Here is a 12,171-nt window from a genome sequence, read left to right on the forward strand (position 1 = left end):
GATCTAGTTACTAGGTTGCGGTTTGTATTGGTTTAGGTTTGATTAAGGGTCATGTCGGGTTTTGTTGCTTAGGAACACTCATTAACTTGTACTACATTGATTTTATCCGTGTGCTTCATGCTAAGTCTGTTCTAGTCTCTGGTGCTAAAATCTGAATAGTTGCCTAACAGAGATCCAAACCTAATTGAACCACAGACCTCAGTTTAAGTACATTTTTAACTGCTGATATATGTGTTCCACATTTATTTCTCCTGATTTGTATTGTATCTCTGGAATTCATTCACAGGTTTTAGCGCTCAGCAGTAGCATCTTCATCAAAGGTTTTGTGCAAAATTATGCGATCTTCATGGGCTGATTCAGTTGCGAACGCCGAGGAATCGGCGCCCGCGACTGTTGCTGCTCCCGCTCCTGTTGCCAACCACCAGAACTCGCGCCCCACTCGCAGCTCTTACGTCCCTCCACACCTCCGTGGTCGCTCGCCAGATAGCCTAGCGCCACCTCCAGCACCAGCTGGAATTCAGCCTTCCGGACCTGTGCCACCTACTGGTGGCTACGCAGCTGCTGTTGGTGGCACACGCTGGGCTGCTCCTCCTGGCGCTGTTAGCAGTGGTGTAGGCGTTACCCGCCAGACTGGTGGTGGTGGACGTGGTGCTGGCGGCGGCGGCGGCGGCGCTGGTTGGAACTCCCGCCCTGGTTGGGGGGACCGCAGGGACCGCGAACCAAACCCTTTTGGCGATAGTGAGCCAGTTCCTGCTGTGGCCGCAGATGTTGACTTCGAGGCTCAGGCCAACACAGGCATCAACTTTGATGCCTATGAGGACATTCCTGTGGAGACAAGTGGCCATGATGTGCCTACCCCGGTTAACACCTTTGCAGAGATTGATTTGGGCGATGCTCTGAATGAGAACATAAGGAGGTGCAAGTATGTGAAGCCTACACCAGTGCAGCGGCATGCCATTCCCATTGTCATTGGAGGCAGGGATCTTATGGCCTGTGCCCAGACTGGGTCAGGGAAGACAGCTGCCTTTTGTTTCCCAATCATTAGTGGGATCATGAAGTCAAGGCCACCACAGAGGCCAAGAGGCTCCAGGACTGCATATCCTCTTGCACTGATATTATCTCCTACACGTGAGCTATCAGTCCAAGTAGGTCACCACTCTAATTATTTGGTTTGCTCTTGTTTATTTTGTTGTAGTTTCTTATATTATACCTCTTGTTCCTCAGATTCATGAAGAAGCAAAGAAATTTGCATACCAGACTGGTGTTAAGGCCTGTGTTGCATATGGTGGAGCACCAATACATCAGCAGGTATTTTTGCTGTTACAATTTTCTTTTGTAGTTTTGATACGATTTTACTAATTACATTAATGGCCTTCTTTTATTTCTGGTGTACTTCATGGTGTTTGATGTACTGTGTTACCTTATTTGCAATACTGAAGTTCTTTCATACTTCTTATGATGATGATACGTGCATGCATTTTTTGTGTCTGGGTACTATGAATTCAAAGCAATGCATAGGTTTTAAAAATGGGGTTTTCTAGATTGTTATGATTATGAATAGAAAAACAAAAAATGTTGTTTGTTGGTTCTATGATGGTTGTGCATGAGCAATGTGCATGCTGCTGAGGGAAATTATTCATTGTTGATTGTATGAAAAGTTTTCAATTGCATAGAACTTGCTACGTAACTCTGGTTTTTCTCTAAGAAAAACAGTTGCAACATGATGTTGATGCTTAGCATGTTGGTCGTGTGAACATGGTTTATTACTGATAAGGCTGTCTAATTACTAAATAGTGAATAATTGTGATAGTAATAAAGCTTCTTGCATTTTATGTTTATCTTTAACTGTGTTCACAAAAGCTTGGGAAAAAACTCTTCTTTATTTAATAATTTGACCAGCTTGAAACTTATTTGTAATGCTGTTGGTCTGTTATGTCTTCTCTTTAATGGATGGTTATTGCCCATATCTTATTTTTATTTCACAGTAACCCTTTTAACATGACATCCGCTGCTGCTTTTTGAGTACATTGTTTTTCTGTTATTGTAGTTGAGGGAATTGGAAAGAGGTGTTGACATACTTGTGGCAACTCCTGGTCGGTTGATGGATCTGCTGGAGAGGGCTAGAGTATCACTGCAAATGGTGAATTACTTAGCTCTTGATGAAGCTGACCGAATGCTCGATATGGGGTTTGAGCCACAGATACGTAAAATTGTTGAGCAGATGGACATGCCCCCTCGTGGTGTGAGACAGACAATGCTGTTTAGTGCTACTTTTCCCAAAGAGATACAGGTTTGTATTTTCTTTAGCTCCACATGGTAATAATGAAATACAAGTTGAAATATCATCAGCATTTGTGCCATGATTATTCTGTTGGCTGTCTAGCATTGGCTTCTCTCTTGTCTAGCTGCCATAAAAATGAAGTGATGTACACGTTGAAATATCATCAGCATTTGTGCCATTGTTGTCCTGTTGTTATTGTATCAATGTCTTTTGGCTCCCTACTGTAAAAGTGAACTATATGTTTGAATTGGTCAGATAAATTGCAGTCATTAACATTTGTGTTTATTAGTTTGCATTCAATGCTAAATGGTATAATATAAATTATCTTGCTTAGCTCTGTCAATTCTGTTTTTTTTGCATATGCTAAGAAAATATTTTGCTATTATTCGTTTGGTGGGTTATGTATTTATCTCAGGTGGCAGGGAAAAACATCATCTGTTAGGTTGTTTGTGGTAGCAATTCATGCCTACTGTTTTCTTAGTCATGTTTTATTTTTCTGCAGCGTCTGGCTTCAGATTTCCTTGCAGACTACATCTTCCTTGCTGTTGGAAGAGTTGGTTCCAGTACTGATTTGATTGCTCAAAGGGTAGAGTTTGTCCTTGAAGCTGATAAAAGAAGTTACCTCATGGACCTTATCCATGCACAGAAAGCCAATGCTGTTCCTGGGAAGGTGACCTACATTATTTTGATGCTATTAGTTTCATTACGTTCTTTAACTGGACGAAGGCTTTGTTTGGCATAGCAATGTATTACCACGATAACTTGATTTGTAAGCAAAAAATGCAAAGTATCCTGTTATTGCAATCCAAGACATATGAGTAACTAATGTGAAATGGGTGATCGACGGATAACAGCATTTACCTAATGTGATTTGCCAAACAGATAATAATAGATTCTTGCATATCTCTTGGCTCCATCTTAAAATCCCGAGAAAGCTGTACTGCAACTGCAAGCTAATGGGATATGGTGTCATAATTCGTGCGACTATTGTTTAGTTCCAAGCCTCAATAAATTATGAACTTGGTGTAGTAATTCATCCAAATATTGTTCCATTAACCTTTGTTTTTACCTTGTTTGCAGCAATCTCTTACCTTGGTCTTTGTGGAGACAAAGAGGGGAGCAGATGCTCTGGAGAACTGGCTGTATACAAATGGGTTCCCTGCTACAAGTATTCATGGAGATCGTACGCAGCAGGTACTTCCATAGCTGCCCCTACCTGTTCACATTATAGGTGATGTCAGTTTTTGTTGTTGTAATAATTTTTTATTTCCTGAATATACATGCTTACATTATAGGGGAAGTATTTACGTGATCAAAAAATATGCTCTGCATCTGTATCTGATTTAAACCTCCAATTGATGATTTATCCTTTTTAAAATGATAATACAGTACATTGTTATTGGTATTGCCATCTAAATATCTGATTCTCTTTGTATTTTTACTCGTACAGACTAAGCACGTTTGGGGATTGTCCTTTTGCCTGCCACATACTAACATATATATGTATTTCTATGTCATATAGGCGTTTGATTGGATATCACAATTTTCTTTGTGCTTGTTGTCTTATCCAGGAAAGAGAATATGCCTTGAGATCCTTCAAGAGTGGAGCAACTCCCATCCTCGTTGCAACTGATGTTGCTGCTCGTGGACTTGACATACCAGATGTTGCCCACGTCATCAATTTTGACCTACCAAATGACATAGATGACTATGTTCATCGCATTGGGAGAACTGGGCGAGCTGGGAAGTCTGGTGTGGCAACTGCATTTTTCAACGAGGGCAACATGTCAATTGCCAGGTCATTATGTGAATTGATGCAAGAAGCTAACCAGGAGGTTCCTCAATGGCTTGAGCGCTATGGTGCCCGTGCATCGTTTGGAGGTGGTGGCGGCAGAAACCGCAGATCAGGTGGTGGAGGCGGGGCTCGATTTGGTGGCCGTGACTTCCGTCGGGACAGCAGGGGTGGTGGCGGCGGCGGTGGAGGCTATGGTGGCGGCGGTGGTGGTTATGGTGGCGGCGGTGGTGGTTATGGTGGTGGTGGAGGTGGAGGCTACGGTGGCGGTGCATCTAGTTCCTGGGACTGATAGCATCTCCTGGTTATCGTAAGAATTGAAATGAGATGATCATCGTATTCTATTGACTTAGCTGAAAACAGTTATTGGGATTTGTAGTCACTGGTGGGTATGGTCTGGAAAATGCCCCCATTTACCTTATTTGTGGCTGGTTGTCACAGCACTTGTGTTTCCCGTGTACCCGGTTATTTTGTTCACTGGCATGAAGTCTGGGTGGGCTAATTTTCTTTGCTGCGTTACTGGTTCAGTGGTTCTTTCTGTAGTTCTGGATGATGTGTCTGTTGGGTCGCTGGAGTTCATTGATGTGCTTCTAGATGTTTCTATGTGGGCAATAGTGATGTTGTTTTTCTGCTCTTTGCCTTAGATCGTATTCTAACGTCTGGTACAGATTGTATGAATGGATTACTAGCAGCTGCATTACTTCAACATCAAATGAAATTTGCCATTTATTATATCCCTCTATTTCTTGTCCACCATGATGTTGAATATAATTCTGGGTGATGAAGTTTCAATATGGGGCCTTTGAGGCAAGATTCTTCCTGGCCTAATGTTGTGATGCCACCATCGTGGTGGCTCTAAGCTTGGAAGCTGTGGATTTCAAGATTTAGAGTGAAGTGCTTGTGCCAAAATTTTCAACTATTCAAAGATCAAAATCTGTTCATACCTCGAAGCATCTGATCAATGGGTGAGCTAAATTCCTTATTGAGCAGGAACTTATTTCAATCTATTGCCGCACAAGTTTTTATTTGCATGGTGAAGATGATGTCACTGTGCCAGCGGTGGATGACATCCACTTCCGTTACAGTTTCTTGACTAAGTTTGAGCTCGGTGAAGGATCTTTTGTATCTTCTATCATCTTGACAACCCGCCTAATCAAAATCACTATAGCTATCTATCTCAAGATGTCCACTCTTTGCAAATCACAACCCCTTTTCCCGAAGTCCCCTTCAAACATCCTAGGATTTCATGCCCTATATCAAGATGCCCACTACTTCGTTCATAAATATATGTACTCACCACGCCCACGACACCTCGATCTCTCCTCCATTCCCAAGAACTCCGACATTTGCCTCATGGCAAGAAGTTCTAAGGTGATTGCCCCTCTCTCTCTCTAGCATGTTGGATGAGAATGATGATGCTTCACGTGATGTTCAGGAGAACTCGTCGTTTTCCATATTTTGCTGGCATCAGGAAATACCGAAGAAGCTAGGATGTTACATGGCGGTGAGCTCTGTCAGCAAATTCAAATATTGAAGAATCTAGGATGTTTCTGAGAAACCCAGCTATATACTACGAAAGAAAGCAAAGTCTAATTAACCTGGTGTTGTCTACAATAATTTGGCCATTATAAAGTCATCGACAGTTTAGTAAACCTGGTCATTGTCAAATTATTATTTTTTGTTTCCCCGCAAAAAGAAAAGACCGCTGGGCATAAGATTCAAGTTAGACTTCGTTCTAGTGACAGGATGAGAGCATCCAGTCTATGATTTTGCACTAGGAGCTAATTCGACGGCTAGTAGCTTGCTTGCTTTGGGTGTCTTTGCCACCTCAGTCTACGCACATGAACATGTGTTACTACAAACTGACATGTCAGCTTGTAGATTGTCAACTGTTCTATTTTTCTTTGCAATCCAAGTACTAGTATTATTCTTGCTGGGCTAAAAAATCATAAAAAATACTGCTCTTCATGTTGTGTTGGCCACTATCCCATGCGCCTCACTTTGTGCTTTGCTAGTAGCAATAGGTAAAATCAAGGTAACGATGAAGCTAATTAAGCTGCAAAGCGGGCAGCAGCTACTGGCGTCACTGCCAACTCAGGCCACAACTGGCCAACGGTCCCTCCTCTCTGATCATCAGAAGGTCTTCCATGTCCCCAGGGGCATGAATTTCAAAGCGTATTTGCAAAGCGAAACTTGCTCAGGATAGACCTTTCACTTTCAGATGCTTGTCTAGCACCCAGGCAGATGTTCTTTTGCTCCTTCAGAGATGTATTCTCGGGCTTCAGTGATGCGATGAACACAAGTTTAAACGAAAATCCGTATGTTCAGAAAAAAGAAGTAGTTGGCCACACGCTCCTGATCAGTGGTTGGTCATAGACTCATATATAGTAGTACAAGCTGCAAGTCAGTCAGGTGAGATGAGCCAACCTGAATACACACACATACCTGATCGACTCGATCAAGGGCAACAATAGTTATCGCTTTATTTTATTTTATTATGCACGCATGTGGCTAAGAGAACCACTCACTCACCAGCATGTTTCCACTTTAGACTTGACCTGGTCAATTCCACATCCCCAAAAGGCCAAAGCTAACAACAATTTCTTATACTACCATCTAACAAAAATCTCTTGTACTATTCAAACTTGGCGCCTATGTAATGTCGTGCCTCTTTTCGACCAAATCAAAACTATTTACAACAACTAATTTTGACTAGATTTAAATCCCAGCATTTGGCGCTCAAAAAGATGTACACAACTCACCCTCACTCTCAACCCGGTGGGTGACTGAATCCACTAGTCTAAGCGCAAATTCAAACCAAAACATTCGGCGATTTGAAAACTTGTACACACCTGTGCTCTTGCCAACCTGAGGTTCGAAAAAACAAAATCTCACTCCGCTGTCGGTTTCTCCAATTTCGTCATGAAGAAGCTAGTCTAGCTGAATTGTGTCGCCGGGCCAGCAGTAAGCAACATGGAAGAAGAAAAAACACAAATGATGATCGATCCATCATCTTGAAGCCATGGCCAATTCTCTTCTTCTCGACCGTGCATTGGAAGTTCTCAAGCCACCAGCAGAACTTCCCTTGCCGACTGATCGTGATTGCGGGAGTGTTGACTTGAGAATCAGATAGAGTTGTGGCTCCAACACCAAGAAGCAGAGCTTTCCTCGGAGGCGCCGAGCAGCTCTTCGAGGTACTCCGAGCCGAGGTCCTCCAGCTCCATCACGCCCTCCGGCCGCCGCGCGGCCTTGGGCTTACGGCTCGCACCCGCGGGCCGCCTTCGCATAGAATGACGCCGCTTGAGGGCCAGCACGGGTGACAACCCGTCGGCGCGCCCGCACACGTCGTCGCCGGCGCCGTCCAGCGACCGCCGGACATGCTCCGCGGGGAAGTTGAGCACGGCCGCGCCGCCCCGCATCGCGAAGGCCGCCTGGTCGTACGCCAGCGCCGCCTCCTCCGGGCTGTCGAAGGTGCCCAGCCACACCCGCACGCCGTTCCGCGTTGAGTCTCGGATCTCCGCCGCGAACTTGCCCCATGGCCGCTTCCGCACGCCGCGGAACGCGCGCCCGCCGCCGACGTCTCCCTCCGTGTCGACGGCCTCTCGCTTCACCGGTGCCGTCGTGCTCGTGGAGGGCACAGCTGCATCCTGCGCGGAGTGGGAGAGCATGTCGAGCAGGAGCATCTCGTCGGCGTCGTTTGTGTCGAATGGGAGCTGAGGCGGGGTGGCCGGGGCACGATGCCACGGCGCGGAGTCGACGGAGCCGGTGGAGGACCCCGGCGACTGGAGGGGAAATGCTCGTTGCTGCGTGGTCATGGCGCGGCGGGCCAAGAAGTTGACGACGCCAGTGGTGAGGAGGCGCGGTGACGACAACGAAGAAGTAGCGGTGCTGCTAGGATGATCAGACATGGCGTTTGCTCGAGTTGAAGCAGTTAGAGGCATGTCAGTTTTTATAGTGGTGGCGCCAGGTTATTTGTTGGGAACAAGAGGGCAGAACTGGAATTATGAAGAGATGCTCTGTATATTCAAAAATAAAAAATGAAGAGATGCTCTGTTTCTTTGGTTGACACTGAAAAGGTGCTCTGCTTTGTGGCTTCCTTTAACTGTTTTTGGATGCCTTTCCTAGTTGCTTCGTTGGGACTGCTAATTCTGATGGCTATGCGCTCTTCTGTTTATGTGGATGCTATATCACTTATTGATGCGAATCCAATTTTGTAGCTTCCCATTGTTATAATTGTGACGGAAACCAAAGATAGTTCTGAAAAAGAGATCCACAAAGTCATCAAGTTTCTGTTGCTCTATCATGAAAATCAACACTATTTGCTCCCTTTCGGTTTTGATAAGATAAATCTCTTCATAGGTACCATACGAAGATTTATTCACTGGACCCAAGATTTAATCTTGACAAAATATCAGTAATACACAAAATTTACACTAAATCCAAACATGGGTTAGAGGTATTTCCATTTTCTATTTTCTTGAGCGAATTTCACTTTTTACCCTTTGTTGTATATTTGTGAAACATATTACCTCGTTTAGCGGAAATTTTACCGAAATGTCCCATTTAGGAGACTTTGAACACATATTTACATATAGCATTTTACTTGTTTTTGTTAGATAGGGCTGGCTTGTTACGTCGATCTGGGGCGATAAAATTGTAAAGATCAGAGGACGTTATTTGTAATCATATCCAGATTATCTTATCCATCTGATCCATTCATAGGTTAGAAGTGTTTCCAGTTTCTATTTTCAGAACTCATGCAATTTTCACATACTGTTGCTTACATCAATTGTGCAGCAATTTCATAACGATATGTGGAGCTTCGACCATAGCAAGTCCTAATATTGAGTTGTGTCACGTAATGGTTTAAGACTGGTTAAAGCTGTGAGAATTTCAATGCCTAAGGTAGAGCGTATAACTTTTTATACCGCTGGATGACAATTTCTGAGATATATGGTTAAATGTGAAAAATTGTCCAATACCTAAGGAGGCATGTTACCATCTGCCCTATGTATCTTTAGAGAAACTATCCCTCCGATACATAATAAGTATCGGGGATTGAGTACAAAGTTGATAAGATTAGACCATCATGAAATATATTTTAATATTTATTTGTTTAGTATTGTAGGTGCAGATAACTTTTCATATAAACTTTATCAAAAATAGATGAATTACACTTTTAGAAGAATTATATGCTTTATAGAAAAGAACGGCGGTAGAATTTGAAAATGTTAATGATTGCTTACTTTTTCCTTGAAGTGCATCTGCTCCCTCCGCTCCAAGTATGGCGCAATATTTTGCCTAAATATATCTAGATTCATTGAATCCGCGACAACTAATTTAAATTAGAGGAAGCATCATATTCGTAGTTCTTAAAAAAGCTAATTGCTTCTCCGTCCCAAAAAGTATCGCACATATTTATCTAAATTTTAACGATCAAGTGGAAGTAACGGCTAGTACGTGGTAGCCACTGCTACACACTCCACTCAGCTGGTAATAATGGGCAAGGTGGTGTGACGATTGATTATGATACTACTGCAAATCGTGGTCACGCTAGCTTAGCCGCACGTGAGTCAATATGCAGGTCCATTGCACCTGATCTTTGCATCCACATATCAATTTGTTAGTGGCACATATATTACTACCATGCATCGACGTCTGCTATGTTTTGTTTCTAAAATTTCCAAGCATAATACGTAGCGTTAGGCGGGACATGCAGTGCACCTCGCCTGCAGCGCTATTGCTTAACCGGTTCCTTTTCCATCTGTCGTACGTACGATTCGTTCCTTCCTGTGTTACTTCCCCTTGTGTGCTTGTGTGATCGGGCATTTATGCCACGTGTTAATTAGAATGTAACACTCCAATACTCCACTGGCACATATTAATCAGCTATATGTATTCCACATACATTGTATCTGAGACTGATAGGTTTTTGGTGCGTGCGTCAATTAGGTGGGTTTGGAGCCACGTCCAGTCTAGAAGAACATCAAGAAAATAAATTTACGTTTAGGCGGCGTGCAGTCTAGACTCTAGAACAAATAGATGCTCTTTTCTGGTCAAGTTGCACGCAAGTCTCCAAGAGGCAAGACCTGGATCAGATGAGAGCACACGTTACTCATCACTCATCAGCTAATTACATTTTATTATAATTAGCTGGGTCTGAATGTTGACAGGCCAGACATTCTGGTTCAGATCACAGCCCTGTAAAATATGAACACATTGTCGGGTGACCCGGTCAAATCAAAGAAAAAGCAATATTTCATAATTTCAGAGAGTTCTAAAAGAGTACTGTACATTGGAAAGGCCCGAAGGTGATGATTTGGGAACCTGTTAAATTCAGCTACAAAACAAAATTCACTTGGGAGGTATGAAAAAACCAAGTTTCGCGACGAATGGTCATATGCAGTAGTACATCATTACTCGCTTCTTGTGGTGCCACAAGGTAGTGCATATAAGTAAAAAGTCAAACGATGTGAAGTTTAATCGAGTTTATAGAAAAATTTATCTATATCTACAATACCAAATTTATACCATATAAAATATACATCATGATTAATCTAATTGTAATCTAGATGTTGATATTTTTATCAACATACTTTGTCAAACTTTACATCGTTTGACTTTAAAAAAAATGTGCAGTACATTTTGGCAAAGACAAAGTACTATTTTCATGCACGACTAGTTTTTTTTTCCATACCTTCCAAATGAATGTGAGTTTAAATTTTGAATTATACATATGTATAGAGCATCAAGTCTCTAAGGTACCTTCTTTTTCGAGACTTTTGATTGAGAACTTTCAAATAAACCACAACGCTGGATACTTTCTCCAAAGTAGTTTGTATACAATATGCACCCATGAAAATGTTGAATATGTAAGGAAATTATCATATAATTTAATCTAAGTAAACATTAAATAAATGATTGTTGGAGAATATTTGGCCACTTCTCCTGTGGCCAGGTTTCTGTATGGCTGACCAGTGTGGCTGACTATGAACATGCATTTGCTTGATGTGATGGCACGCATGAGGGTCGCATGCAATTTGAAGAAGCAACAGCTGGTCGCCTTTTACATATTCCATTCCATGTCATATTGTTTTAACTCCGTCTTTATCCACTTCATTTTCCATTTCATAGATTTCGATTGTCGCACGAGCGTGATTGTATCTGGTCCGGAGTTCGGATGGCATGCTGGGAAAAGCTAGGTTTATACTATATGAATGGATGGATCAATCAACCTTGATCCACTAGTTCAGTTAACTAGTAGTGATTGGTACTACCTAACTGTAAGTACGAGCTACGTACAGGTAATTGTTGCTTACTCTTCAGATCGAATTGTGCCACGAGGTTGATTGCTCAAAAGCTTGCAGTGCTTTATGTTTATATTATTCAGTTATTATTAAGCATAATAGCAGTACATAACCGAGCCGCATGCAGAGCACTTCGTCACCCCCACCATGTCCATGTACCACTTGGATTAAATTTTTAGACAGCCATAATTTACAGAATTGTCTCAAAGTATCCCAGCCTCTTTTCATATGTAACTTGGTGCTACTAAGCAGTCTGTGCTGTCAATTCAGGATTCAATCGGTACAGTGACAGTGTAGCTAAGCTAGGAGAGGTTTGGCTCCAGATCAATATGCCCAAAATGCCCTCAGCTAGGAAGGAACCTTGGAACTTTCCATATCCATTCTTCCAGTCGTGACAAGCTTCTACTTCGTCTTGACTTGTCTTGATATAGATATAATTAAGAATGAAATAATGTGACGTCATTCATGACCAATTCCATTTTGACAAGATAGGGGATTTTCATTTTGACTGAAAATGGAGAGCCAGCCAGTACACTATATATAGTTAAATTATCAGCAACCTACAAACTTATGATTGGAATTATTCCCCCACTAAGTATATATCTTGAGCATTTACAACCAATAAGATTGAGTAACCAACTCTGTCCAAGAAAGTGCCTTCAAGTGTTTAACTAATTCCATAGGAGAGGCTGAATAGATAACCAAAAAAGATTTGATCAAACTCATAATACCTACTACAATTTGGTGTACCAACAAGATATTCAAAGAGGATTTAAGCTTGAACTTTGACC

At 42.3% G+C, this 12,171-nt stretch overlaps 2 protein-coding genes across 2 annotated transcripts; one reads left to right on the forward strand and one right to left on the reverse strand.

Annotated features, from left to right (window-relative positions):
* The first annotated feature begins 289 nt into the window (after window positions 1-289).
* On the forward strand, window positions 290-4,703 carry LOC124704604 (DEAD-box ATP-dependent RNA helicase 37-like). The gene is made up of 6 exons (XM_047236874.1): window positions 290-1,145; window positions 1,225-1,308; window positions 2,048-2,290; window positions 2,784-2,951; window positions 3,362-3,475; window positions 3,853-4,703. The coding sequence occupies exons 1-6, from the start codon at window positions 336-338 to the stop codon at window positions 4,363-4,365; spliced, it is 1,932 nt and encodes a 643-aa protein (XP_047092830.1). The 5' UTR covers window positions 290-335; the 3' UTR covers window positions 4,366-4,703.
* Window positions 4,704-6,654: 1,951 nt separating this feature from the next.
* LOC124700915 (ethylene-response factor C3-like) lies at window positions 6,655-7,968 on the reverse strand. The gene has a single exon (XM_047232972.1). The coding sequence runs from the start codon at window positions 7,886-7,888 to the stop codon at window positions 7,199-7,201; it is 690 nt and encodes a 229-aa protein (XP_047088928.1). The 5' UTR covers window positions 7,889-7,968; the 3' UTR covers window positions 6,655-7,198.
* Window positions 7,969-12,171: the final 4,203 nt, after the last annotated feature.

This window comes from Lolium rigidum, chromosome 3 (assembly GCF_022539505.1).
Source record: "Lolium rigidum isolate FL_2022 chromosome 3, APGP_CSIRO_Lrig_0.1, whole genome shotgun sequence".
Lineage (NCBI taxonomy): Eukaryota > Viridiplantae > Streptophyta > Magnoliopsida > Poales > Poaceae > Lolium > Lolium rigidum.